The 27,764-nt window shown below is 44.1% G+C and overlaps 1 protein-coding gene across 1 annotated transcript in view; it reads left to right on the forward strand.

Moving 5' to 3' along the window:
* Window positions 1-17,823: 17,823 nt before the first annotated feature.
* LOC123037185 overlaps window positions 17,824-27,764 on the forward strand; it is a 58,101-nt gene continuing 48,160 nt past the window's right edge. Inside the window, exon 1 of the mRNA XM_044456807.1 lies at window positions 17,824-17,871. Within this exon, the coding sequence (XP_044312742.1) occupies window positions 17,824-17,871 (48 nt within the window). The remainder of the gene's footprint in view (window positions 17,872-27,764) is intronic.

A 27,764-nucleotide genomic window follows, 5' to 3' on the forward strand; every position in this document is an offset into this window, starting at 1 on the left:
TAGACTTGCAATCCGATCTAGATAATTTTCAAAACTGGTGCCGAGATAATTTACTAAATTTAAACGCATCCAAGTGCAAGAATTTGATGATCCTTATTTAACTAAAACTTTATTTATTTCGTTAGTCCGTCCGATTCTGGAGTATAGGTCTCCAGTCTGGAGTCCGCAATACGGAATACATAATGGTCGTATTGAATCAGTACAAAAAAACTTTCTTCTTTTTGCTTTACGGCGCCTAAAGTGGGATGCAAATCTTAACTTACCTTCTTATTCTAGTAGACTTCTGTTGATTCATTTACCCCCCTAGCCAACCGTAGAACGATGCTTGGTACTGTCTTCATTTATAACCTTATACATGGTGATATTGACTGCCCCGACTTGGTAAGTCGGCTAAACTTTTCTGTGCCAAGTAGATTAACTAGAAATTATATTCCCCTAATATTAAATCATTGTAGATCTAACTATGCCTTGTATGAGCCTTTTAGAGTGTTGTGTTCTGACTATAATAGATTTTTTCCTATAATCTCAAATCTTGACTCTCTGCCGCTCTTAAAACGATTAATACTAGCTTCATGGGCACAAAATTGATCTTTCTATTAATTTTTTCCCCGGACTTTTACCTATATTTCCTTATCTCGCGTCTATCTTCTCGCGAATCGTGCCGTACGATACACGGCTGCGCCCTTCGGTCGGTTTGGCGGGTAAGTGGGCCGTGGGACTCCGCGCGAAAAAAAAAGAAATGACAACAAACTTCTTGGTTGGGATGACTTCTGAGTGCCATACTAAAAAAAGATACATTTTTGCTATTGACATTGTGCCTAAAAAGTTGAAGGCTAACAAGTAATATAAGTTTGTATTACACATTTTGGACACCACTGACTCACACTTTTGGCTAATAAGAGAGTTAGACTGAATCCACTTGGATCCGGTAAGTTTGACTCCACGAAAGACAGGGCTTGTTGTTAATGCACTAATTTACCACTACGTTTTATGAGCTACACATTTATATACCGTGACTCCAAAAGGAAAACAGCTCTATAATGCAGTTATAAATGCCAAGAACAAGCTGGACTATGTTTCTCCTGGCAGACCAACATACTGGCCGGCAGACCCAAGGAAACTACCCGATTTAATAGACTTTGCAATTACCAAAAACATTCCTAAAAATCTGATAAGCGCCGAATGCCTCTCGGATCTTTCATCGGATCACTCGCCTGTCTTGTTTATTCTACTCCGACATCCAGGCGCATTGCAGCAATCGTTTAAATCATCTCAGAAAACCAATTGGGTTAAGTACAAGAAATACATTAGCTCACACATTGAGCTAAGTCCTCATCTCAACGATGAAGCCAACGTAGACAGATTTGTTAATACACTGGAGTCTGTACTCGTCTCTGCAGCTCGAGTTTCAACACCTCAAACTACAAGTACACAAAGCAACCAAAAGAAGACAAATCTACAAATAGAACAGCTCGTCCTCGAAAAGCGACGCTTACGTCGAGAGTGGCAACTCCACAGATCACCATCTGCTAGGCAAAGCTTAAAATATGCCTCACGTCAACTCACAAAAGCTTTACAGCAAGAAGAAGCACAGGTCCACCGACGCTACATAGAGCAATTGTCAACATCTAGTACAAAACTCTCACTATGGAGAGCTCAGCGATGGGCGCGCAGCGATGCAGACAGAGCCAGCACGTTTGCCAACCACCTTAAAAATGTCTTTCAACCAAATCCTGCCACTAGTGCGTTCACCTTGCCGACTTTACCACATGAGCCTCAGCTTCAACATGAACCAATTGAGTTTCGCCCAAACGAAATCGTTAACATCATCAAAAATCAGCTGAATCCGAAAAAATCCCCGGGCTGCGACCTCATAACTCCCAAAATGATTATTGAGCTCCCATATTGCGCCGTTTGCACTATCACCCAGCTTTTTAATGCCATCGCAAAACTTGGCCACTTTCCAGTGGGATGGAAAAAGTCGATTATAATAATGATAGCAAAGCCAGGAAAAGACCACACAATTCCCACGTCGTATAGACCTATAAGCCTACTCTCATGCCTATCTAAACTCTTTGAAAAATGCGTATTGACTCGGATAAACACATACCTAAGAATCCAGGAAGGAATTCCGTCACATCAATTTGGGTTTCGTGAAAAGCACGGAACAATTGAGCAGGTCAACCGGATAACATCAGAAATTCGTACTGCCATATTTTTAGACGTCTCTCAAGCATTTGATACAGTTTGGCTAGAAGGTCTAATGTACAAGATCAAGACAATGCTCCCCTACAACACCCATAAGCTTTTAAAATCTTACCTCTACGACAGAAAATTTGCTGTTCGATGCAACACTGCTATAACTGACGATTTCACTATTGGAGCTGGAGTTCCTCAAGGAAGCGTGCTCGGGCCAACATTATATGTCCTATACACAGCAGACATCCCAACAAGCACACGACTAACAACATCTACGTTTGCTGACGATACAGCCATTCTCAGCCGCTCAAAATGCCCGATGCAAGCAACTGTGCAGCTCGCTCTTCACCTGGTCGATGTAGAAAAGTGGCTTTCAGATTGGCGAATTAAAGTGAACGAACAAAAATGCAAGCACGTTACGTTCACCCTGAACAGGCAAAACTGCCCGCCGCTCATGTTAAACCATACTCTACTCCCGCAAGCAAACGAAGTGACATATCTAGGAGAACACCTCGACAGAAGACTCACATGGCGCCGGCACATTGAAGCCAAAAGAACACACCTAAAGCTAAAAGCCAGTAGCCTTCATTGGCTTATCAACGCTCGGTCTCCACTTAGTCTTGAATATAAAGTCCTGCTGTATAACTCGGTACTAAAACCTATATGGATGTACGGCTCTCAGTTATGGGGGAATGCCAGCAATAGCAATATTGACATAGTCCAGCGAGCTCAGTCAAAGATCTTGAGAACAATCACCGGGGCACCGTGGTACGTTCGCAACGAAAACATACATCGCGACTTAAACATTCTACCAGTCAAAGAAGTGATCGCAGAACAGCAGGAAAAGTACTTTACCAAGCTATCGTTGCACCCTAACCACCTGGCGAGAGGTCTTACAAGGTTGATCAACCAATCACGCCTTCGTCGCAATGACTTACCCACCCAGCGACCGACTTGAGGCACGCGCAACCAGAATGCAGTCTTATTATACTGTTAGTTAAATTTTAATGTTAAAATTCGTAAACTTATTGTTAGTCTCAAAATTAAGAGAAGATTCAATAAATAAAAGCAAAGTTAAATAAAAAAAAAAACATTTATAGACCGGTCACAAACATTGATTTTTTTTGTAATACATACCTCGAAGATAATAAAAAGCCAAACTTTTAATAAATTCCGAGGAACTCGAAATCAATGCGCGCAAAAAGGAAGAATTTTGTAAAGCTCTTTGCAAAATCATATGGAGTGTTGGTCCGTTCACAGCTGATGATCAGCTGATCGTAGAGCTTTTAAAAAGCTTTGATAAATCTTATCAAAGCATCTGTTATCGACTTGTGAAAAAATATCAACAAAATATCGTGTGATACCCTAATTAAGATTTTTTTGCGTGCGTTCGGCATATTACTCGTTATTCGTTTTATACATTATTTAACAAATGCACAGTATTAATAAAAAATAAAATATATATATATATTTGTAAGGACTTTTTCATTGGCTGGGATAGACTTCAGTCCGGCCAGAGTCCTTTACAGTTAAATTTGAAGAAACACAGGAGACGAAACGGGACTCGGAGTTGCCGCCGGGATTTTGTTTTTGGGATCACGTGGCCTATGTCTCCACCTCTACGTAGAGTAGATCGCTCGGAGGCGTAATGTCAACTGGGCCAACACCAATTAGCACCCGGGTAGCTCTTCCAGTCCGGCAAGCGTTCGTATTGCACAGAGTAAGCCTCGGAAGCGCAATACGGGAACTTTTCCGACGCGAACGAGCACGCGTGCAGCCTCGTCGTTGCGTAGAGAAAACGAACCTCGGAAACGCAACACGAAAACGGGACCGCCACAAATTAACTCGCGGGGTTTTCGACTGGGCCTGAGCGTGGGCGATCAGGAGGGGGAACGCGGGGAAGTCGACGGAAATTTTCGTTCGTTTTGCGTAGAGTAAGCCTCGGAAACGCAATATGGTAACTTGTCCGACGTGAATGGGCACGCGGGCAGCTTTGGCGTCCGCGTTGCGTAGAGAAAACAAACCTCGGAAACGCAACTCAGAAGCCTCACTGACCCGAAAAGCCCTTCCGCGAAATTCACTGAATTTTATTAGCCAGGCTTGGGGTTTTAGATTTTCACGAAGTTTGCTTCCCTTTATTATAATTCTGAATTTTCTCCCTAACCTAAGCGTGAGCAGAAAAGGCCGGCGATAGTTTCCCGCGCTTTTCTCCAGTCTGGTAAGCGTTCGTATTTGCGTAGAGAACATAAACCTCGGAAACGCAACACGAGAACTTGCCCGACCTGGAGTAGCACGTGGGTAGCTTTGGTGTCCGCGTTGCGTAGAGAAAACAAACCTCGGAAACGCAATACGGTAACCTAGCCGACCCGAAAACACTCAGCGAAGTTCACTAAATTTTAGTAGCCAGGCTTGGGGGTTTAATTTCACAACTTTGTCTTCCTTTTATTCACTCTTTTATTCTCCCTAACCTTCGCACTCAGTATGTCGGTTTCTGGTCTCTGCTTCTTATCTTACTCTGAGCTTGGTATGGCGTTGCCGTCCGCGGGTTTCCTGCTGCTGGTTTTGTCCTCCTGGTCTGTTCAGCTCGTCTGCCGCAAAAGAATGAGAGCGATCTCAGTCGATCGCGGTTCCACGTCGACACGCTTTTTCCCTTTACAGCACGCTCGCGCTATTAACAGCACTAAGCTTGCCTTTAATCGCACGCTTTGCGCTTAACAGCACGCGCGCTCGTTCACGGGTGATTGCGATAACTTATCGATACTGTCGGCATTCGCCCCGACTGGCCAGCTGACCGATCTTGCTGATCAATACTGGTAACCTCGCGCGCGCATATTTGAAACTAGCATAACTTAGGTTTTAGGCTTAAACATATTTGGAAACTTAACATCTAATCAGACCTTCAGTGGCTGGAACTTAATATTGCCTTCAATGGCTGAGATACTGGGTAGGTGTTTGAGATGAGAGCCGCCTTTAAGCGTCCTCACACCCCCTTTACTTCGGGGTGGTTAAAGAAGTGGGCGGAGGGTTACGGTGACTTCTCCCCGTGCGGTCCCGCTGACGCGAAATTTAACACCGTCTATGAGGCGAAGACACCGCACGCGCCGGCGAACCATGGCTTGGCTGTGGTTGTTTCTGAAAGGTGTCCAAATAGTTAGCATAGTACTACGTTACCTAACTTGCCTAGCCTGAGTGCGAAGATCAAACTATCTTTAACTAGGCTATTGATGGTGAAGACGGACTAGCACCTGTGAGCCTAGTTGGGGCCGCCAATCACGTCGCCTCAGGTTGTAGTGTCGACTTCGTTCCTGAGAAGCTATCTGGTTGGTTTCCAGGGCGGTGCGGAACGCTTCTTGAAGCCTTTTGGCTCGCTCCGTCGGGTCCAATGGCGAGGCATGTAAGTCGGGTACGACCGCATCGAAGAGGGCACCTGGCAGCCTAGGCTCCCGACCTTGTACTAAGTAAGCCGGACTAAGCCCCATGCTATCTGAGATGCTGGTGTTGATGGCGAGGGAGATCTCGGGCAGTAGCTGGTCCCATGTCCGGTGGTCCTGATTCACATATTGTGCTATCATTGTCTTGATAGTGCGGTTGGCGCGCTCCGTCGAATTTTGCTGGGGGGAGTACGGAGCGGTGTATTCCAGTTGAATACCGTTGTTCCGGCAGAACGCCCTGAAGCTTCGGCTGGTGAATTGCGTGCCATTGTCGCAAATCAACCTCCTGGCGGCTCCAAAGCGAGAGAGGATCCATTCTCGGATGAGCTCTACCCACTTGGAGAATATATCGATGAAAACCAAGAACATGGTGTTTCCTCGCCGGGTCCTGGGAAGGGGTCCAACGAAGTCGGCTCCTGAGGCTCCGTAGGTTGGCGAGTGGGCATCTTGCCGGCTGGTTTACACTGACTAACCTTGTACTGTTGGCAGGTCAGACAGCTAGTAACGTACCGTACCACGTCCCGATGAAGTCCAGGCCAGAAGTAACGCTGGGCGATCCTCCTGAGCGTCTTCCGGATGCCCAGGTGCCCGGCGGAGGAATGGTCGAGGCATTCTCCGAGCACGCGTTGACGCTGTTCTCGCGGCACGCATAGCTTCCAGGGGTTGCCTACTCTGACGTCTGTGGGATGCCCTATGTGTTTATAGAGCTGTCCATTATCCAGGGAGTAGTCCTGAAATTTCTCGGGACGTCTTTGGACCTGCTTCTGCATCTTTTGTACCCATTTGCAGTGGCACTTAAGTTCCGCGAGTAACTGGAGTCTTCCAGTCTTGCCGGGAGAGGGCGTCGGCGACCACGTTGTATTTACCCTTCCGGTAAAGTACGTAGAACTGATACTATTGTAGTTCCAGTGCCCACCGGGCTATACGTCCCGTGGGATTGTTAATGGAGTTCAACCATTTGAGAGCCAGGTGATCCGTGATCACGTCGAACTTATAACCCTCCAGGTAGCAACGTAACTTTCGGGTGGCCCACACAATCGCGAGGCACTCCTTTTCAGTGGCCGAGTAGTTTTCCTCCGCCCGCTGGAGTCGACGGCTCACGTAGGCGATTACTCGTTCGTCGACCTCAATGTTCTGGGTGAGGACCGCGCCGAGTCCTTTGTCGCTGGCGTCCGTCTGAAGTTGGAACTTACAATACAGGGGCGGACGTCAGTCGCGCCTTAAGTGAGTCGAATGCCTGCTGTTGGGGTTCTTCCCAGGTCCACTTTACTCCCTTCCTCAGGAGTCGCGACATTGGTTGTACTAGAGAGGCAAAGTCTTGGACAAAACGTCTGTACCTAGATGCGATTCCGAGATGGCGGCGAAGTTCCTTGACGTTAGTCGGGGGATGTAGCCCCTGGATTGCCGCAATTTTGTCGGGGTCTATCCTGATGCCTTCCTCGCTGATCAGGTGACCCAAATACACTAATCTTCTTTGGAAGAACTTGCACTTACCCCGATTTAAGCGTAGATTCGCTTCTCAAAGGCGCCGGAAGTCTTCCCTCAGATTGCGCGCATGGTCCTCCCACGTTGCCCCGATGACGATGATGTCGTCTAAATAAGCGAAGGCGTGGGGCTCTATATCGGGGCCGATGACGCTGTCCAGAGCTCGTTGGAAAGTCGCTGGGGCGGAGTGGAGCCCAAACGGCATGACTTTCCAGTGGAAGAGTCCCCGTCCGCGGACAGTGAATGCGGTGCATTCTCGACTGCCTTCCGCCATGGGAATCTGCCAATTCCCGTTTTTGAGGTCCAACGTGGAGATGAACCGGGCGTTCCGTAGACGTTCCAGGATATGGTTGATGCCCGGAAGCGGGTACGCGTCGGGTATGGAGCATGCGGATGTGCGTTCACGATTGTCAACGCACATCCGCATGTTGACGATTGTCAACGCACATCCGCATGTCCTCTGTCTTCTTTCGGACCAACACCAGCGGTGCGCTGTGCGGACTTCGAGAGGGTTCGATTCGTCCATCCTGCAGCAGTTCGTCCACCTGCTCGTTGATGATACGCTGCATGGCCGGGTTCTTGGGATAATACCGCTGTTTCAGCGGTTTATCTCCCCGAAGAGTGATGGTGTGCTCGGCTATATCCGTTGTTTCTTACAGATGGTCGAAATGCCTAAGCTCCTCTTGAAGGAACCGGAGGGTTACTGCGTTGAGGGGTTCTTCAGACACTAGCGATCCTGGCGGGGATTCCGCGACTGTGGCCAGGTTTCCGTGAGGGCAATGCTTCCGGAACGAATTGCGCCTCTGAGCGTCCTCTGTATCCGGTTGGTCGAGTAGCTGGTACTTCCCGATTCCTTGCGGGCTTCCCTGGGAAGATCGTGGCGTAGCCGGGTCGTCGGGGAACGTTCCTGTCGTTGTGCTGGCTAAGCGGTCCTGGCCCGCGAGATACTTCCAAAAAGGGTTCCGTTTCTTGGCCACGGCGGCATCCGGTAGTGGCTGGAGGCTGTACTTGCCTTCCTTGACGGTGACATCGGCCTTCGTGATTCCCGTTGTAGTGTCGGGAAGGACCGGTGGTAGCGAGTGCTCCGATGGAACTGGGGCTGGGTTCCGTCCCGCGGTCGACGTGATGCGCTGCCTTGGGGTGGGTATGGGTTAAGACTCCACCTCATACCTATATATTGTGTACTTACCTGGAAAAACTTCGGAGCTAAAGATCTCCGGCTTTAACCAGGTTTCTGTAAACACAATAAAATGAGATGCAAACGAAAGGCTATCGGAATACAATTTAGTGAGCTTGCTACGCGAACCTCTTGCATTCTGATAGGAAAGAAGAAGGTTAGAAGTTAGTTTTTGAAATTGGTACACTGGTTTGTCATCGACTAGAAAGTTTTACTCCCACGGGCCCCTTCTTCTTTATCTTAGCCTCGAATTCTTTTACAACCATATTATCCGGCCAAAAGTCGCCCGAACATATTGCTTCAAAAAACTCGTCAGTTATCTTACAAGATGAAATGTCTCTAGCATAAGAAAACTTAAACTTTTTCACCTTTACACTATTACAATCGGCTTTAGTTTTGTCTTGTATATAAGACAATACATCAGAAGGTGTTTGATCAGGGGAAAGCCGAGAGACGAAAATTTGTTTCTTTAGTGGAACCACTGAAAGGGAGTTTGTTGGAGCAGACATTGTTTCTGCAAAACCAACTTGAGCCGGTTGTCCGGACTCAGTAGTCCTTTGTGGTGGTGATGCTACATTCTGAGAGATATGTGGATTCACTAATTGTGATTCCACTACGGACAAATCGGAATTCTTAGAAGACCCTGGTTGCATGCATTCTGTTACGGATTGAGGGTTTGCTGAAATCAGCTGCTGATCCTCCGGAATGCTCTGTTGTTTTTTTGATTTCGGTTGCGGGGTGTTCCCCTTTTGCTCCTTACCACCAGCGGCCTTTTTGCGATTAGGGGACTCTTCTAGCTTACGACTATTAAACTGCGAATCCAGCGCAGAGAGGAGATCATCAGGTCGGCGAAAACTATATCTAGCAACTCCGAAACAGCTAATCAGCCCATCAGGCCGCTTTTAGTTTGGCGCATGAACGATTTCATCTCGTTCGCAACCTCAACACAAACATCACAACAAAACTTCAAATTGGGCCCCTTTGAAAGGTCATCACTTGTCCGGCCAGTAAAACCGGCGCACTTGGTGTGCACCATATTTTCACACAGCCAGCAAGTCATATTAGACTGGTCAGCCCTGATTACTAGGCTGCATTTTTTGCAGAAGCAGACTAAATAATTATTATTCAATTTATCTATTGGAACCACTGTACGAAGAAAACGAATTGAAATTTTTAAGCGAGCAGTTATAAGTACCACAAGAGCGCAGAAACTGCACGCATAGAACTTTCAAAGCAAAGAGAGCGAGAGAGCGGGAGCGTAAATTAGTTAAAGTGCATGCAAAAGTAACACTAAAAACAGCACTACGACTTACGACGGTCAACGCACATAAGAGAAACGGCGGGGTTACAAGAAAACAAAACACAGAACAGAATTACGAAATTAAAACAATTTTTTAGTGTTATTACACAAGAGCACAAAGATTTATAGTTCACTCGCGAAGCGAACGGAATTTAAATGTATTGTGACGACCCAGCGTCACAAATAATCGCGCACTTTCAAAACGCGCGCCCAAAACGATAAAGCTGGCCACACTAACTCCACCGATACATCGATAGTCGACTACCATCGCTATATTCGTGACCCGATAACGAGTTATCGAGATCGGGATTCTCGACATCGACCGCTCTGGGCACACTCAACGGGGCCTATATAAGCAGAGGCAAGACCCCAGATGAGTCACTTCCGCTCCGACGATCTTCGACGAAACATCAGCAACAAGGTAAGTGTTCTGGTAGATAGTCTTGGTAGTAGTAGTGGATCCGTAAGAACTCGGTTTTTAAATCGGTTCTCCGACCTGGTGAGGATCACTGGCGTCCCGGTGTGGTTTCCTAGAAATCAGCCCAGACCCAGTCGTGATCACTGAGGCGGCCCGGTTTTCGTAATACAGGCTCACCTCAGGGAGTTCCCCCAGACGTCACGTTCCCGGCTCCCGACCCAGAAACGAAACGGATGTAGAAACGGCAGTTCGAACCTAACGATGCCCGGCAGACCGAAACGATGCCCTACATTCCCGAATCCCACTTGAAATCCAAGTAGATCTCTCCCAACGGCCCAGAACACTTCGAACCCGACGTACGCACGACGAAGCGACTTCTCGGCCCATCCGCAGCGCCGACACTCGCAGCAAGCAGTTCACCACTCGGCCCTTCCGCAGCGCCGACACTCGCAGCAAGCAGTTCATCACTCGGCGCTTCCGCAGCGCCGAAGCTCGCATACCGAATCACGACAGCAAGCATATCATCACTCGGCCCTTCCGAAGCGCCGAATCGACAGAGCAAGCAGTCCCGACGCATCTACACACAACTACACGATCAACATACATTATACGATTACTTTGAAATACACGTCTCTAGTTTTACCCCTCTGTGTCATTATTGGGGAAAGGGAGGTAAATCGATCTATAGAGGAATAAATATAAATATCTGTGACGAACCCTGACCACGTTACAGTATGTTTGAATTAACTGGAAGAAAATGAAAATTGTTTTGATAAAACCCATCCATGGGAATAAACGAAACAAAAATACAAAATCGGAGCGCAGAAAAAAAACACGACCGTTCACTTTGAAAGTCAAAGACGATACTTTTAAATACAATAACGAGAGTAAGTAATAATTTAATTATTTTATTAAATTTGTTCGAAAAAAAATGATTTCAATAATTATTCACAATGAAAACGACGAAAAAAATATAAAATATCGCAATCGTCTTTGACTTTCAAAGTGAACGGTCGTGTTTTTTTTCTGCGCGGCGAATTTTGTATTTTGTTTCGTTTATTCCCATCGGTGGGTTTTATCAAAACAATTTTAATTTTCTTCCGGTTATTCAAACATAAATTTAAACTCCGTTCGCTTCATGAGTGCACTTGTAATAATACTAACATATTGTTTTAGTTTTCGTAATTCTTATCTGTGTTTTCTTTTCTTATATCCCCGCCGTTTCTCTTTTGTGCACTTTAACTAATTTACGCTCCCACTGTCTTGCTCTCTTTGCTTTGAAAGTTCTAAGCGTGCAGTTTCTGCGCTCTTGAGGTACTTATAACTGCTCGCTTACAAATTTCAATTCGTTTTCTTGGTACAGTGGTTCCAATAAATAAAATGAATAATGCAAATTTAGTCTGCTTCTGCAAAAAATGCAGCTTCGTAATCGGGGCTGACCAGTCTAATATGACTTGCTGGCTGTGTGAAAATATGGTGCACACCAAGTGCGCCGGTTTTACTGGCCGGACAAGTGATTACCTTTCAAAGGGGCCCAATTTGCAGTTTTGTTGTGACGCTTGTGTCGAGGTTGCGAAAGAGATGAAATCGTTCATGCGCCAAACTAAAGGCGGCCTGAGATAGTTTTCGCCGAGCTGATGATCTCCTCTCTGCGCTGGAGAAGAGTCCCCTAAGCGCACAAAGGGTGTGAGTGGGTTTACCGGAACAGTCGAGTGAAATTTAAAAAGTATGCTAAACAGGGAGAATGCCGAACCCTAGCAGAATACCTGCAGTTAGCAAAAGAATTCGAGGCCCTCCAGCCACAGGAACGCACAACACAACAAACACCGGAAAATCACTGGACACAACAGCAGCGACCGGGAAATTTCGAGAGACAACAGCAAACATCTGGAAATTTCGGGAGACAAACAAGAAACCAATGGAGACCCCAGGAACCACCACAAGCACTGAACAGAGGAATCACAGGATCATTCAGCATGAATAATAGATGTTCAATGTGCAAAGGAGAGGGACACATAGGACACCAGTGCAACAACACACCAGCAGTGCTGGATATGCGGACATGATGGAATACGCACGATCCATTGCTGTCGCCGGAACGAAACGGCGGGAAACGCCAGAGGCCCATGGGATCAGAACGGGCACCCAGGGCAAACACCACACCCGCAACAGCAATAAACTTCAATAGCCGACGACTACTTGCACAAGTGAATATTGGCAACACAGGAGTTCGCGGGGCCATAGACACGGGAGCCACAAGAAGTTTCATCGCCAGGAAACTAGCCAACAACATAGCCAGGCATGGGATAAGGAAGCAAGTAACCGAAGCCATTAGACTAGCAGACAGGACAAACAGAACGGCCACAGAGGCACTGGAAGTACCAATATATCTCGGGAACCAAACAAGCATGACGACGCTGCTAATTCTCGAAGAGGTAATCGGCGACCTTCTACTGGGGACAGACTTCTTGGAACAATGTAACGCGACACTACAATGCGGAGGCATCACAGCGAGAATGAACATGAACAAAAGAAACAACAAGAGAGAACGCTATAGTCGAGTGCCTCGACTATTAGATACCCGTTACTCAGCTAAACAACTTAATATAAATATGCCTTCTTGTATGTTTTTCGCCGCTCGAATTAGCACCTTGGCCAGCTGTGCCAAAGTCATCCGTTAGATGGCGCTACCGTGGTACCACGGGCCATGAAAGGCGGAAATGTAGGCGCTAGCCAGGTTTAAGTGTTTAATGGGTTTTTGGGCGTTAGAGTGGGCGTGGCAAACTTTTATTAGGCCAATCGATAGGTATTGACGAAACAAATACATATCAATTAAAATTTTCATAATAGCATCAAAACTGTGGCCTCTGCTTATGGCTTGTGGGTGTCAGAGGGGGCGTGGCACCATTTTGAAACAAACTTGCGCTGCATAGGAATTCCTAAAATCTACATGCAAAATGCCAATCTTCTAGTTTTACAGTTTCCGAGATCACAGCGTTCATACGGACAGACATACAGACGGACAGACGGACATGGCTAGATCGACTGGGCTAGTGATCCTGAACAAGAATATATATACTTTATAGGGTCGGAAACGCTTCCTTCTACCTGTTACATACTTTTGCACGAATACAATATACCCTTTTACTCTACGAGTAACGGGTATAAAAACAGAATGCCAGAAGAAGAAGCTCACGGAGCCGAGGTCGAAGAAGACATCTGAATTAAACAGAAGCTCATAGACTTGGAAACACCGGATGAAGGCGACACCAACAGCCAAGGAAACGACCACAGCAACAGCACGGCAAACGAAGGCGACACCAAAAACCAAGGAAACAACCGCAGCAACAACACGGTAAACAATGGCAACAACAACAACCAAGGAAACGACACGGCAAACAACGGACAACGAAGCACGACCCCCCATGCCCAGAACCACAACCGGCACGACCACAAAAAAGCATGAGTTAGCGGATTTTCAACGACCACGGACGAAATGGGTAACCCAGCGGCGGCTCTCTTCCCTCGACTATACCGGAGTAAAACCGATCAATCTATCGGAGGAATGTGAAGAATGGGATCCAAAACCGCGGGGATACAACGACCACAAGAAAAGGGTAGAAGAAGCGGTTGTCCGTTTAAAGGCCACCTGGCGTAGTGGGAATAGAAGGACGAAACTGGTGGTCTCGGACAATCTCACGACCCGAATCCGCGCCCAAAACGATAAACCTGGCCACACTAACTACGCCGATACATCGATAGTCGACTGTATTCGTGACCCGATAATGAGTTATCGATATCGGGATTCTCGACATCGACCGCTCTGGGCACACTCAACGGGGCCTATATAAGCAGAGGCAAGACCCCAGATGAGTCACTTCCGCTCCGACGATCTTCGAGGAAACATCAGCAACAAGGTAAGTGTTCTGGTAGATAGTCTTGGTAGTAGTGGTGGATCCGTAAGAACTCGGTTTTTAAATCGGTTCTCCGACCTGGTGAGGATCACTGGCGTCCCGGTGTGGTTTCCTAGAAATCAGCCCAGACCCAGTCGTGATCACTGAGGCGGCCCGGTTTTCGTAATACAGGCTCACCTCAGGGAGTTCCCCAGACGTCACGTTCCCGGCTCCCGACCCAGAAACGAAACGGATGTAGAAACGGCAGTTCGAACCTAACGATGCCCGGCAGACCGAAACGATGCCCTACATTCCCGAATCCCACTTGAAATCCAAGTAGATCTCTCCCAACGGCCCAGAACACTTCGAACCCGACGTACGCACGACGAAGCGACTTCTCGGCCCATCCGCAGCGCCGACACTCGCAGCAAGCAGTTCACCACTCGGCCCTTCCGCAGCGCCGACACTCGCAGCAAGCAGTTCATCACTCGGCGCTTCCGCAGCGCCGAAGCTCGCATACCGAATCACGACAGCAAGCATATCATCACTCGGCCCTTCCGAAGCGCCGAATCGACAGAGCAAGCAGTCCCGACGCATCTACACACAACTACACGATCAACATACATTATACGATTACTTTGAAATACACGTCTCTAGTTTTACCCCTCTGTGTCATTATTGGGGAAAGGGAGGTAAATCGATCTATAGAGGAATAAATATAAATATCTGTGACGAACCCTGACCACGGCGAGCTATACAGTCTCCCAAAACAGGGTCGTTACAGTATGTTTGAATTAACTGGAAGAAAATGAAAATTGTTTTGATAAAACCCATCCATGGGAATAAACGAAACAAAAATACAAAATCGGAGCGCAGAAAAAAAACACGACCGTTCACTTTGAAAGTCAAAGACGATACTTTTAAATACAATAACGAGAGTAAGTAATAATTTAATTATTTTATTAAATTTGTTCGAAAAAAATGATTTCAATAATTATTCACAATGAAAACGACGAAAAAAAATATAAAATATCGCAATCGTCTTTGACTTTCAAAGTGAACGGTCGTGTTTTTTTTCTGCGCGGCGAATTTTGTATTTTGTTTCGTTTATTCCCATCGGTGGGTTTTATCAAAACAATTTTAATTTTCTTCCGGTTATTCAAACATAAATTTAAACTCCGTTCGCTTCGCGAGTGCACTTGTAATAATACTAACATATTGTTTTAGTTTTCGTAATTCTTATCTGTGTTTTCTTTTCTTATATCCCCGCCGTTTCTCTTTTGTGCACTTTAACTAATTTACGCTCCCACTGTCTTGCTCTCTTTGCTTTGAAAGTTCTAAGCGTGCAGTTTCTGCGCTCTTGAGGTACTTATAACTGCTCGCTTACAAATTTCAATTCGTTTTCTTGGTACAGTGGTTCCAATAAATAAAATGAATAATGCAAATTTAGTCTGCTTCTGCAAAAAATGCAGCTTCGTAATCGGGGCTGACCAGTCTAATATGACTTGCTGGCTGTGTGAAAATATGGTGCACACCAAGTGCGCCGGTTTTACTGGCCGGACAAGTGATTACCTTTCAAAGGGGCCCAATTTGCAGTTTTGTTGTGACGCTTGTGTCGAGGTTGCGAAAGAGATGAAATCGTTCATGCGCCAAACTAAAGGCGGCCTGAGATAGTTTTCGCCGAGCTGATGATCTCCTCTCTGCGCTGGAGAAGAGTCCCCTAAGCGCACAAAGGGTGTGAGTGGGTTTACCGGAACAGTCGAGTGAAATTTAAAAAGTATGCTAAACAGGGAGAATGCCGAACCCTAGCAGAATACCTGCAGTTAGCAAAAGAATTCGAGGCCCTCCAGCCACAGGAACGCACAACACAACAAACACCGGAAAATCACTGGACACAACAGCAGCGACCGGGAAATTTCGAGAGACAACAGCAAACATCTGGAAATTTTGGGAGACAAACAAGAAACCAATGGAGACCCCAGGAACCACCACAAGCACTGAACAGAGGAATCACAGGATCATTCAGCATGAATAATAGATGTTCAATGTGCAAAGGAGAGGGACACATAGGACACCAGTGCAACAACACACCAGCAGTGCTGGATATGCGGACATGATGGAATACGCACGATCCATTGCTGTCGCCGGAACGAAACGGCGGGAAACGCCAGAGGCCCATGGGATCAGAACGGGCACCCAGGGCAAACACCACACCCGCAACAGCAATAAACTTCAATAGCCGACGACTACTTGCACAAGTGAATATTGGCAACACAGGAGTTCGCGGGGCCATAGACACGGGAGCCACAAGAAGTTTCATCGCCAGGAAACTAGCCAACAACATAGCCAGGCATGGGATAAGGAAGCAAGTAACCGAAGCCATTAGACTAGCAGACAGGACAAACAGAACGGCCACAGAGGCACTGGAAGTACCAATATATCTCGGGAACCAAACAAGCATGACGACGCTGCTAATTCTCGAAGAGGTAATCGGCGACCTTCTACTGGGGACAGACTTCTTGGAACAATGTAACGCGACACTACAATGCGGAGGCATCACAGCGAGAATGAACATGAACAAAAGAAACAACAAGAGAGAACGCTATAGTCGAGTGCCTCGACTATTAGATACCCGTTACTCAGCTAAACAACTTAATATAAATATGCCTTCTTGTATGTTTTTCGCCGCTCGAATTAGCACCTTGGCCAGCTGTGCCAAAGTCATCCGTTAGATGGCGCTACCGTGGTACCACGGGCCATGAAAGGCGGAAATGTAGGCGCTAGCCAGGTTTAAGTGTTTAATGGGTTTTTGGGCGTTAGAGTGGGCGTGGCAAACTTTTATTAGGCCAATCGATAGGTATTGACGAAACAAATACATATCAATTAAAATTTTCATAATAGCATCAAAACTGTGGCCTCTGCTTATGGCTTGTGGGTGTCAGAGGGGGCGTGGCACCATTTTGAAACAAACTTGCGCTGCATAGGAATTCCTAAAATCTACATGCAAAATGCCAATCTTCTAGTTTTACAGTTTCCGAGATCACAGCGTTCATACGGACAGACATACAGACGGACAGACGGACATGGCTAGATCGACTGGGCTAGTGATCCTGAACAAGAATATATATACTTTATAGGGTCGGAAACGCTTCCTTCTACCTGTTACATACTTTTGCACGAATACAATATACCCTTTTACTCTACGAGTAACGGGTATAAAAACAGAATGCCAGAAGAAGAAGCTCACGGAGCCGAGGTCGAAGAAGACATCTGAATTAAACAGAAGCTCATAGACTTGGAAACACCGGATGAAGGCGACACCAACAGCCAAGGAAACGACCACAGCAACAGCACGGCAAACGAAGGCGACACCAAAAACCAAGGAAACAACCGCAGCAACAACACGGCAAACAATGGCAACAACAACAACCAAGGAAACGACACGGCAAACAACGGACAACGAAGCACGACCCCCCATGCCCAGAACCACAACCGGCACGACCACAAAAAAGCATGAGTTAGCGGATTTTCAACGGCCACGGACGAAATGGGTAACCCAGCGGCGGCTCTCTTCCCTCGAATATACCGGAGTAAAACCGATCAATCTATCGGAGGAATGTGAAGAATGGGATCCAAAACCGCGGGGATACAACGACCACAAGAAAAGGGTAGAAGAAGCGGTTGTCCGTTTAAAGGCCACCTGGCGTAGCGGGAATAGAAGGACGAAACTGGTGGTCTCGGACAATCTCACGACCCGAATCCGCGCCCAAAACGATAAACCTGGCCACACTAACTACGCCGATACATCGATAGTCGACTGTATTCGTGACCCGATAATGAGTTATCGATATCGGGATTCTCGACATCGACCGCTCTGGGCACACTCAACGGGGCCTATATAAGCAGAGGCAAGACCCCAGATGAGTCACTTCCGCTCCGACGATCTTCGAGGAAACATCAGCAACAAGGTAAGTGTTCTGGTAGATAGTCTTGGTAGTAGTGGTGGATCCGTAAGAACTCGGTTTTTAAATCGGTTCTCCGACCTGGTGAGGATCACTGGCGTCCCGGTGTGGTTTCCTAGAAATCAGCCCAGACCCAGTCGTGATCACTGAGGCGGCCCGGTTTTCGTAATACAGGCTCACCTCAGGGAGTTCCCCCAGACGTCACGTTCCCGGCTCCCGACCCAGAAACGAAACGGATGTAGAAACGGCAGTTCGAACCTAACGATGCCCGGCAGACCGAAACGATGCCCTACATTCCCGAATCCCACTTGAAATCCAAGTAGATCTCTCCCAACGGCCCAGAACACTTCGAACCCGACGTACGCACGACGAAGCGACTTCTCGGCCCATCCGCAGCGCCGACACTCGCAGCAAGCAGTTCACCACTCGACCCTTCCGCAGCGCCGACACTCGCAGCAAGCAGTTCATCACTCGGCGCTTCCGCAGCGCCGAAGCTCGCATACCGAATCACGACAGCAAGCATATCATCACTCGGCCCTTCCGAAGCGCCGAATCGACAGAGCAAGCAGTCCCGACGCATCTACACACAACTACACGATCAACATACATTATACGATTACTTTGAAATGCACGTCTCTAGTTTTACCCCTCTGTGTCATTATTGGGGAAAGGGAGGTAAATCGATCTATAGAGGAATAAATATAAATATCTGTGACGAACCCTGACCACGGCGAGCTATACCGTCTCCCAAAACAGGGTCGTTACAGTATGTTTGAATTAACTGGAAGAAAATGAAAATTGTTTTGATAAAACCCATCCATGGGAATAAACGAAACAAAAATACAAAATCGGAGCGCAGAAAAAAAACACGACCGTTCACTTTGAAAGTCAAAGACGATACTTTTAAATACAATAACGAGAGTAAGTAATAATTTAATTATTTTATTAAATTTTTTCGAAAAAAAATGATTTCAATAATTATTCACAATGAAAACGACGAAAAAAAATATAAAATATCGCAATCGTCTTTGACTTTCAAAGTGAACGGTCGTGTTTTTTTTCTGCGCGGCGAATTTTGTATTTTGTTTCGTTTATTCCCATCGGTGGGTTTTATCAAAACAATTTTAATTTTCTTCCGGTTATTCAAACATAAATTTAAACTCCGTTCGCTTCGCGAGTGCACTTGTAATAATACTAACATATTGTTTTAGTTTTCGTAATTCTTATCTGTGTTTTCTTTTCTTATATCCCCGCCGTTTCTCTTTTGTGCACTTTAACTAATTTACGCTCCCACTGTCTTGCTCTCTTTGCTTTGAAAGTTCTAAGCGTGCAGTTTCTGCGCTCTTGCGGTACTTATAACTGCTTGCTTAAAAATTTCAATTCGTTTTCTTGGTACAGTGGTTCCAATAAATAAAATGAATAATACAAATTTAGTCTGCTTCTGCAAAAAATGCAGCTTCGTAATCGGGGCTGACCAGTCTAATATGATTTGCTGGCTGTGTGAAAATATGGTGCACACCAAGTGCGCCGGTTTTACTGGCCGGACAAGTGATTACCTTTCAAAGGGGCCCAATTTGCAGTTTTGTTGTGACGCTTGTGTCGAGGTTGCGAACGAGATGAAATCGTTCATGCGCCAAACTAAAGGCGGCCTGATGGGGATGATTAGGTGTTTCGGAGTTGCTAGAGATAGTTTTCGCCGAGCTGATGATCTCCTCTCTGCGCTGGAGAAGAGTCCCCTAAGCGCACAAAGGCCGCTGGTGGTAAGGAGCAAAAGGGGAACACCCCGCAACCGAAATCAAAAGAACAACAGAGCATTCCGGCGGATCAGCAGCTGATTTCAGCAAACCCTCAAATGTTGCTAAGATCAGCAGCTAAAAAATTTTCGGTATCCGAACAATCCGTTACAGAATGCATGCAACCAGGGACTTTTAAGAATTCCGATTTGTCCGTAGTGGTTTCACAATTAGTGGATCCACCTATCTCTCAGAATGTAGCATCACCACCACAAGGGACTACTGAGTCCGGACAACCGGCTCAAGTTGGTTTTGCAGAAACAATGTCTGCTCCACCAAAATCCCTTTCAGTGGTTCCACTAAAGAAACAAATTTTCGTTTCTCGGCTTTCCCCTGATCAAAGTTTTCTTATGCTAGAGACATTTCATCTTTCAAGATAACTGTCCCTAACGAGCTTTTTGAAGCCATATGCTCGGGCGACTTTTGGCCGGATAATATGGTTGTAAAAGAGTTCGAGGCTAAGATAAAGAAGAAGGGGCCCGTGGGAGTAAAACTTCCTAGTCGAGGCCAAGCTAGTGTACCAATTTCAAAAAACTAACTTCTAACCTCCTTCTTTCCTATCAGAATGCAAGAGGTTCGCGTAGCAAACTCACTAAATTGTATTCCGATAGCCTTTCCTTTGCATCTCATATTATTGTGACAGAAACCTGGTTAAAGCCTGAGATCTTTAGCTCCGAAGTTTTTCCAGGTAAGTACACAATATATAGGTATGACCGTCCCTCTAGACGGGGGGGTGGAGTCTTAATTGGAGTCGATTCAAACCTCCCGTCTGAGGAGTTATTTTTTAATGAATTCAATACCATTTAATTTATTTGTGTAAAGTTATCGCTTCCTGGTAGCTCTATATACATAACTTGCTCATATGTACCGCCGTTGTCTGAACTGCCTGGTTATTTAGATCACCTTTCCGTTATTAAGTCCGTTGCAAATAAGCTTTCCGATAAGGATCAGTTGGTAGGTCTATGTGATTTTTATATACCTGGAGTTACTTGGTCCACTGAGGATGGATCGAATGTCTTACTACCTATAGCACAGCATGATTTTATTGACGGCCTGGTTGACATATCTCTATCTCAAGTAAACCATGTTCGAAATTCATTAGTTCGCCTACTTGATTTGTGTTTTGTATCAAATCCTGAAGATGTGTTTCTGTCCAGAGTAGCACCACTCACGCAACCTGAAGATCCATATCTCCCTACAATCGAACTTTCATTTGATACGGGTAGAGTTATAGAAGAAAAATCAGAAAAATCATCCAATCGAATACATTGTTTTCGCAAGGCAGACTTTCGGAGGCCAAATAATTTAATTTCTGACTTTAATTGGTCTGATCTTTACTTATGCAATAATATGTCCGATGCAGTTAATGTTTTTTACACTGCAATAAATTCATTTTTTAATTCCTGTGTTCCGTGGTACTATCCGTCAACCAATAAATCACAGTGGTTTAGCAAAGAGTTGACACACTTAAGAAATGAAAAGTCCAGACTTTTTAGGAAATATAAAAATACCGGTTCTCAATCTGTTTTTACTAGATATTTAAGTGCTCGGTCAAGATTTACCGTGCTTAATGCTCAGTGTTATAATAGTTACCTAAACCGGTGTAAGGTCCAATTCTCTCAGGACCCGAAACAGTTTTATAATTTTGGTAACACCAAGCGTAAATCTAATTCTTTTCCTTCCTCGCTGTCGTTCGAAAACATGACGGCAACCACAGATCAGGCAATAGACGATTTATTTGCCCAATTTTTTCAAACGACTTACTCTACTTTAGATTATTCATCTCAGCCTTATTCTTACACCATGTCCAAGACAAACCTCATATTCTGTCCCACCTTAACAGAAAGCTCTCTTCTTTTGGATCTTCTTCGTATTAAGCCTGTTTATTCGCCAAGGCCCGATGGTATTCCTAGGTGCGTGCTTAGGTATTGCGCTAAGGCCCTGTGCAAACCTCTTCACAGGTTGTTTACCTTATCTCTTGAAACTTCCCAATTCCCAAATATTTGTAAGGAATCATTTGTTATTCCTCTTTTCAAAAAAGGTTAGAACAAGTTAGAAGCCAGTAACTACAGAGGTATTTCTAAGTTGTCAGCTATTCTTAAGCTTTTTGAAAAAATTATTACTCCTCATTTGCAGCACCTTTGCAGATCAATCATTTCTCCGTGTCAACACGGATTTATTAAACGTAGATCCACAATTACAAACCTTCTAGAGCTCACTACATTTGTGATAAAAGGCTTCAATAGTAGTTTTCAAACAGATGTCATTTACACTGACTTTAGTAAAGCATTTGACCCTGTAAATCACTTACTTCTTATTCATAAACTTGACCTTTTAGGTTTTCCAGTTGATCTGCTTAAATGGATTTCAAGTTATCTAAATGGCAGGTCACAAAGGGTCCTTTTTAAAAATTAAATTTCTGAAATTCTCCGTGTTACCTCCGGTGTCCCACAAGGGAGCCATCTGGGTCCATTACTTTTTACATTATTTATTAACGATCTTCCCTCAATTATAAGTCATTCTCGCGTAGGTATGTACGCAGATGATGTTAAGTTGTGCCTGCACTATAAGGACATTTCCTGCCATTTAGACTTGCAATCCGATCTATATAATTTTCAAAACTGGTGCCGAGATAATTTACTAAATTTAAATGCATCCAAGTGCAAGCTGATGACCTTTTATCGGGTCAATTCGATATACGCGACTTACACATTAAGTGGCAGCTCTTTGGATAGAATAACTCTTGTAAACGATCTTGGCGCTCCCTTGTTCCCTAAACTGAAATTTTCAAACCACATTTCGTCCAAGGTTAATAAAGCCAGAGGAGTGCTTGGATTTATTAAAAGGTGGTCAAAAGAATTTGATGATCCTTATTTAACTAAAACTTTCTTTATTTCGTTAGTCCGTCCGATTTTGAAGTATGGGTCTCCCGTCTGGAGTCCACAATACGGAATACATATTGGTCGTATTGAATCTGTCCAAAAAAACTTCCTTCTTTTTGCTTTACGGCGCCTAAACTGGGATACAAATCTTAACTTACCTTCTTATTCTAGTAGACTTCATTTGATTAATTTACCCTCCCTAGCCAACCGTAGAACGATGCTTGGTCTTTATTTATAACCTTATACATGGTGATATTGACTGCCCCGACTTGTTAAGTCGGCTAAACTTTTCTGTGCCAAGTAGATTAACTAGAAATTATTTTCCCCTAATTTTGAATCATTGTAGATCTAACTATGCCTTGCATGAGCCTTTCAAAATATTATGTTCTGACTATAATAGACTTTTTCCTGTAATATCAAATCTTGACTCTCTGCCGCTCCTAAAACGATTGATACTTGCTTCATTGGCTCAAGATTGATCTAACTATTACTTTTTTCCCCGGACCTTTACCTTTATTTTCCTATCTCGCGTCTATCTTATCGCGAATCGTGCCGTACGATACACGGCTGCGCCCCTCGGTCGGTTGGGCGGGTAACTAGGCCGTGGGACTCCGAGCGAAAAAAAAAAAAAAAAACATGAAACTGTGTAAATCTAGTTTATTTATGTACTAGCTGATTCGCTGTTTCGGAGTGGCTAGAGATAGTTTTCGCCGAGCTGATGATCTCCTCTCTGCGCTGGATTCGCAGTTTAATAGTCGTAAGCTATTAGAAGAGTCCCCTAAGCGCAAAAAGGCCGCTGGTGGTAAGGAGCAAAAGGGGAACACCCCGCAACCGAAATCAAAAGAACAACAGAGCATTCCGGCGGATCAGCAGCTGATTTCAGCAAACCCTCAAATGTTGCTAAGATCAGCAGCTAAAAAAGATTCGGTATCCGAACAATCCGTTACAGAATGCATCCAACCAGGGACTTCTAAGAATTCCGATTTGTCCGTAGTGGTTTCACAATTAGTGGATCCACCTATCTCTCAGAATGTATCATCTCCACCGCAAGGGACTACTGAGTCCGGACAACCGGCTCAAGTTGGTTTTGCAGAAACAATATCTGCTCCACCAAAATCCCTTTTAGTGGTTCCACTAAAGAAACAAGTTTTCGTTTCTCGGCTTTCCCCCGATCAAACATCTTCTGATGTATTGTCTTATATACAAGACAAAACTAAAGCCCGTGGGAGTAAAACTTTCTAGTCGAGGCCAAACCAGTGTACCAATTTCAAAAAACTAACTTCTAACCTCCTTCTTTCCTATCAGAATGCAAGAGGTTTGCGTAGCAAACTCACTAAATTGTATTCTGCCTTTCCTTTGCATCTCATATTATTGTGTTCACAGAAACCTGGTTAAATTTAGCTCCGAAGTTTTTCCAGGTAAGTACACAATATATAGGTATGACCGTCCCTCTAGACGGGGAGGTGGAGTCTTAATTGGAGTTGATTCAAACTTCCCGTCTGAGGAGTTATTTTTTGATGAATTCAATAGCATTGAATTTATTTGTGTAAAGTTATCGCTTCCTGGTAACTTTATATACATAACTTGCTCATATATTCCGCCGTTGTCTGAACTTCCTGATTATTTAAATCACCTATCCGTTATTAAGTCCGTTGCAAATAAGCTTTCCGATAGGGATCAGTTGATAGTTCTAGGTGATTTTAATATACCTGGAGTTACTTGGTCCACTGAGGATGGATCGAATGTTTTACTACCTATAGCACAGCATGATTTTATTGATGGCCTGCTTGACATATCTCTATCTCAAGTAAACCATGTTCGAAATTCATTAGGTCGCCTACTTGATTTGTGTTTTGTATCAAATCCGTAAGGTGTGTTTCTGTCCAGAGTAGCACCACTCACGCAACCTGAAGATCCATATCACCCAACAATCGAACTTTCATTTGATACGGGTAGAGTTATAGAAGAAAAATCAGAAAAATCCAAACGGATGCATTGTTTTCGCAGGGCAGACTTTCTGAGGCTAAATAATATTATTTCTGGCTTTAATTGGTCTGATTTTTACTTATGCATTAATATGTCCGATGCAGTTAATGTTTTTTACACTGCAATAAACTCTTTTTTAATTCCTGTGTTCCGTGGTACTATTCGTCAACTTCCAATAAATCAGCTCGGTTTAGCAAAGAGTTGACACACTTAAGAAATGTAAAGTTCAGACTTTTTAGGAAATATAAAAATACCGGTTCTCAATCTGTTTTTACTAGATATTTAAGTGCTCGGTCAAGATTTACCGTGCTTAATGCTCAGTGTTATTATAGTTACTTAAACCGTTGTAAGGTCCAGTTCTCTCAGGACCCGAAACAGTTTTATAATTTTGTTAACACCAAGCGTAAATCTAATTCTTTTCCTTCCTCGCTGTCGTTCGAAAACATGACGGCAACCACAGATCAGGCAATAGCCGATTTATTTGCCCAATTTTTTCAAACGACTTACTCTACTTTAGATTATTCATCACAGCCTTATTCTTACACCATTTCCAAGTCAAACCTCATATTCTGTCCCACTTTAACAGAAAGCTCTCTTCTTTTGGATCTTCTTCGTATTAAGCCTGTTTATTCGCCAGGGCCCGATGGTATTCCTGGGTGCGTGCTTAGGTATTGCGCTAAGGCCCTGTGCAAACCACTTCACAAGTTGTTTACCTTATCTCTAGAAACCTCCCAAGTCCCAAATATTTGGAAGGAATCATTTGTTATTCCTCTTTTCAAAAAAGGTAACAAGTTAGAAGCCAGTAACTACAGAGGTATTTCTAAGTTGTCAGCTATTCTTAAGCTTTTTGAAAAAATTATTACTCCTCATTTGCAGCACCTTTGCAGATCAATCATTTCTCCGTGTCAACACGGATTTATTAAACGTAGATCCACAATTACAAACCTTCTAGAGCTCACTACATTTGTGATAAAAGGCTTCAATAGTAGTTTTCAAACAGATGTCATTTATACTGACTTTAGTAAAGCATTTGACTCTGTAAATCACTTACTTCTTATTCATAAACTTGACCTTTTAGGTTTTCCAGTTGATCTGCTTAAATGGATTTCAAGTTATCTAAATGGCAGGTCACAAAGGGTCCTTTTTAAAAATTCAATTTCTGAAATTCTCCGTGTTACCTCCGGTGTCCCACAAGGGAGCCATCTGGGTCCGTTACTTTTTACATTATTTATTAACGATCTTCCCTCAATTATAAGTCATTCTCGCGTACTTATGTACGCAGATGATGTTAAGTTGTGCCTGCAGTATAAAGACATTTCCTGCCATTTAGACTTGCAATCCGATCTAGATAATTTTCAAAACTGGTGCCGAGATAATTTACTAAATTTAAACGGCTCCAAGTGCAAGCTGATGACTTTTTATCGGGCCAATCCGATATACGCGACTTACACGTTAAGTGGCAGCTCTTTGGATAGAATAACTCTTGTAAACGATCTTGGCGTTCTCTTGGACCCTAAACTAAAATTTTCTAATCACATTTCGTCCATGGTTAATAAAGCCAGAGGAGTGCTTGGATTTATTAAAAGGTGGTCAAAAGAATTCGATGATCCTTATTTGACTAAAACTTTATTTATTTTGCTAGTCCGTCCGATTTTGAAGTATGGGTCTCCCGTCTGGAGTCCACAATACGGAATACATATTGGTCGTATTGAATCTGTACAAAAAAACTTCCTTCTTTTTGCTTTACGGCGCCTAAACTGGGATGCAAATCTTATCTTACTTTCTTATTCTAGTAGACTTCTTTTGATTAATTTACCATCCCTATCCAACCGTAAAACGATGCTTGGTACTATCTTTATTTATAACCTTATAATACATGCTCATATTGACTGCCCCGACTTGGTAAGTCGGCTAAACTTTTCTGTGCCAAGTAGATTAACTAGGAATTATATTCCCCTAATTTTAAATCATTGTAGATCTAACTATGCCTTGCATGAGCCTTTCAGAGTATTGTGTTCTGACTATAATAGACTTTTTCCTGTAATATCAAATATTGACTCTCTGCCGCTCCTTAAACGATTAATACTTGCTTCATTGGCACAAGATTGATCTAACTATTACTTTTTCCCCGGAAATTTACCTTTATTTTTCTATCTCGCGTCTATCTTATCGCGAATCGTGCCGTACGATACACGGCTGCGCCCCTCGGTCGGTTGGCCGGGTAAGTAAGCCGTGGAACTCCGCGCAAAAAAAAAAAAACCAAAAAAATGAAGTATCAAAATTAATCGTGGTTGCAAATGACTGCAAAAATCAGTATACCCGTCCGAATGCAGGGTAGCGCGTCACTTTAATCGTCAGCTCGCCAAACCAGAAATACAACAACAATATCAACGTGGCTAACGGCGGAGAAGCGAAAACGAAAAGAGTTCACCGCTGCAGCTGCTTTTATATGAGGTCTTATGTGTTGGTTATGTATTTCGGCTGGGATGATTTTCTCAACTATTATTTTATTACTCGAGTTTCAACTAAATGAAAAATTTGATGGCGAAAGTGATTGCAATAATATAACACAATTAAATATTGCACCCAACAGCGTTTCAAATTAAGCAGGAGATTCTTTGTATTTTGAATACTAAAACAGGCAAGCCGTGGGCGACAATAAAGTGCACTTTGCAATTTGAATGCTGGAACAATTCACTTGCACTTATTTTGTTTAATATGTCACTAATGTTGCCTTTAACGAAATAATTTTAGTCTCCACCCGGACACTAATTAGATAGTTTTCTAATTATAAATAAACAACTAATTTTTGGTGGATAAAATTATTAATTTGCATAAAACGAAAGCAAACGGAAAAATAAACATTTTTCGACTTAACTCAATTTTAACGAATAAATTCTATATTTGAACAAATTTCTTAGCTTAACGAAGGTTGGGGAAGACAGGCCGACTTCGAAGAGAGCGAAAGAGGACTTTATTAGCCAAGCCACCAGCAGAACAATTTGCTTAACCTCCGGTTGCCTTGGCTAATTTCAGTTTAGGAAAACTATTTATTAAATTTTCCAGGTTGTTTCCTTTAATTTAATTGAGAAACTTTTTTAACTGTTCTTATCAAATTGTTTTTGATCTTAATTTAATTTTGTCAAGACCCAGATTTGTATACCCTTGTGGAAAGTATTATAATTTTTGGTCAGAAGTTTGTAATGCACTGAAGGAGACGTTTCCGACCCCACAAAGT

This window comes from Drosophila rhopaloa, unplaced genomic scaffold, assembly GCF_018152115.1.
Source record: "Drosophila rhopaloa isolate 14029-0021.01 unplaced genomic scaffold, ASM1815211v1 contig_153, whole genome shotgun sequence".
In the NCBI taxonomy this organism is placed as follows: domain Eukaryota; kingdom Metazoa; phylum Arthropoda; class Insecta; order Diptera; family Drosophilidae; genus Drosophila; species Drosophila rhopaloa.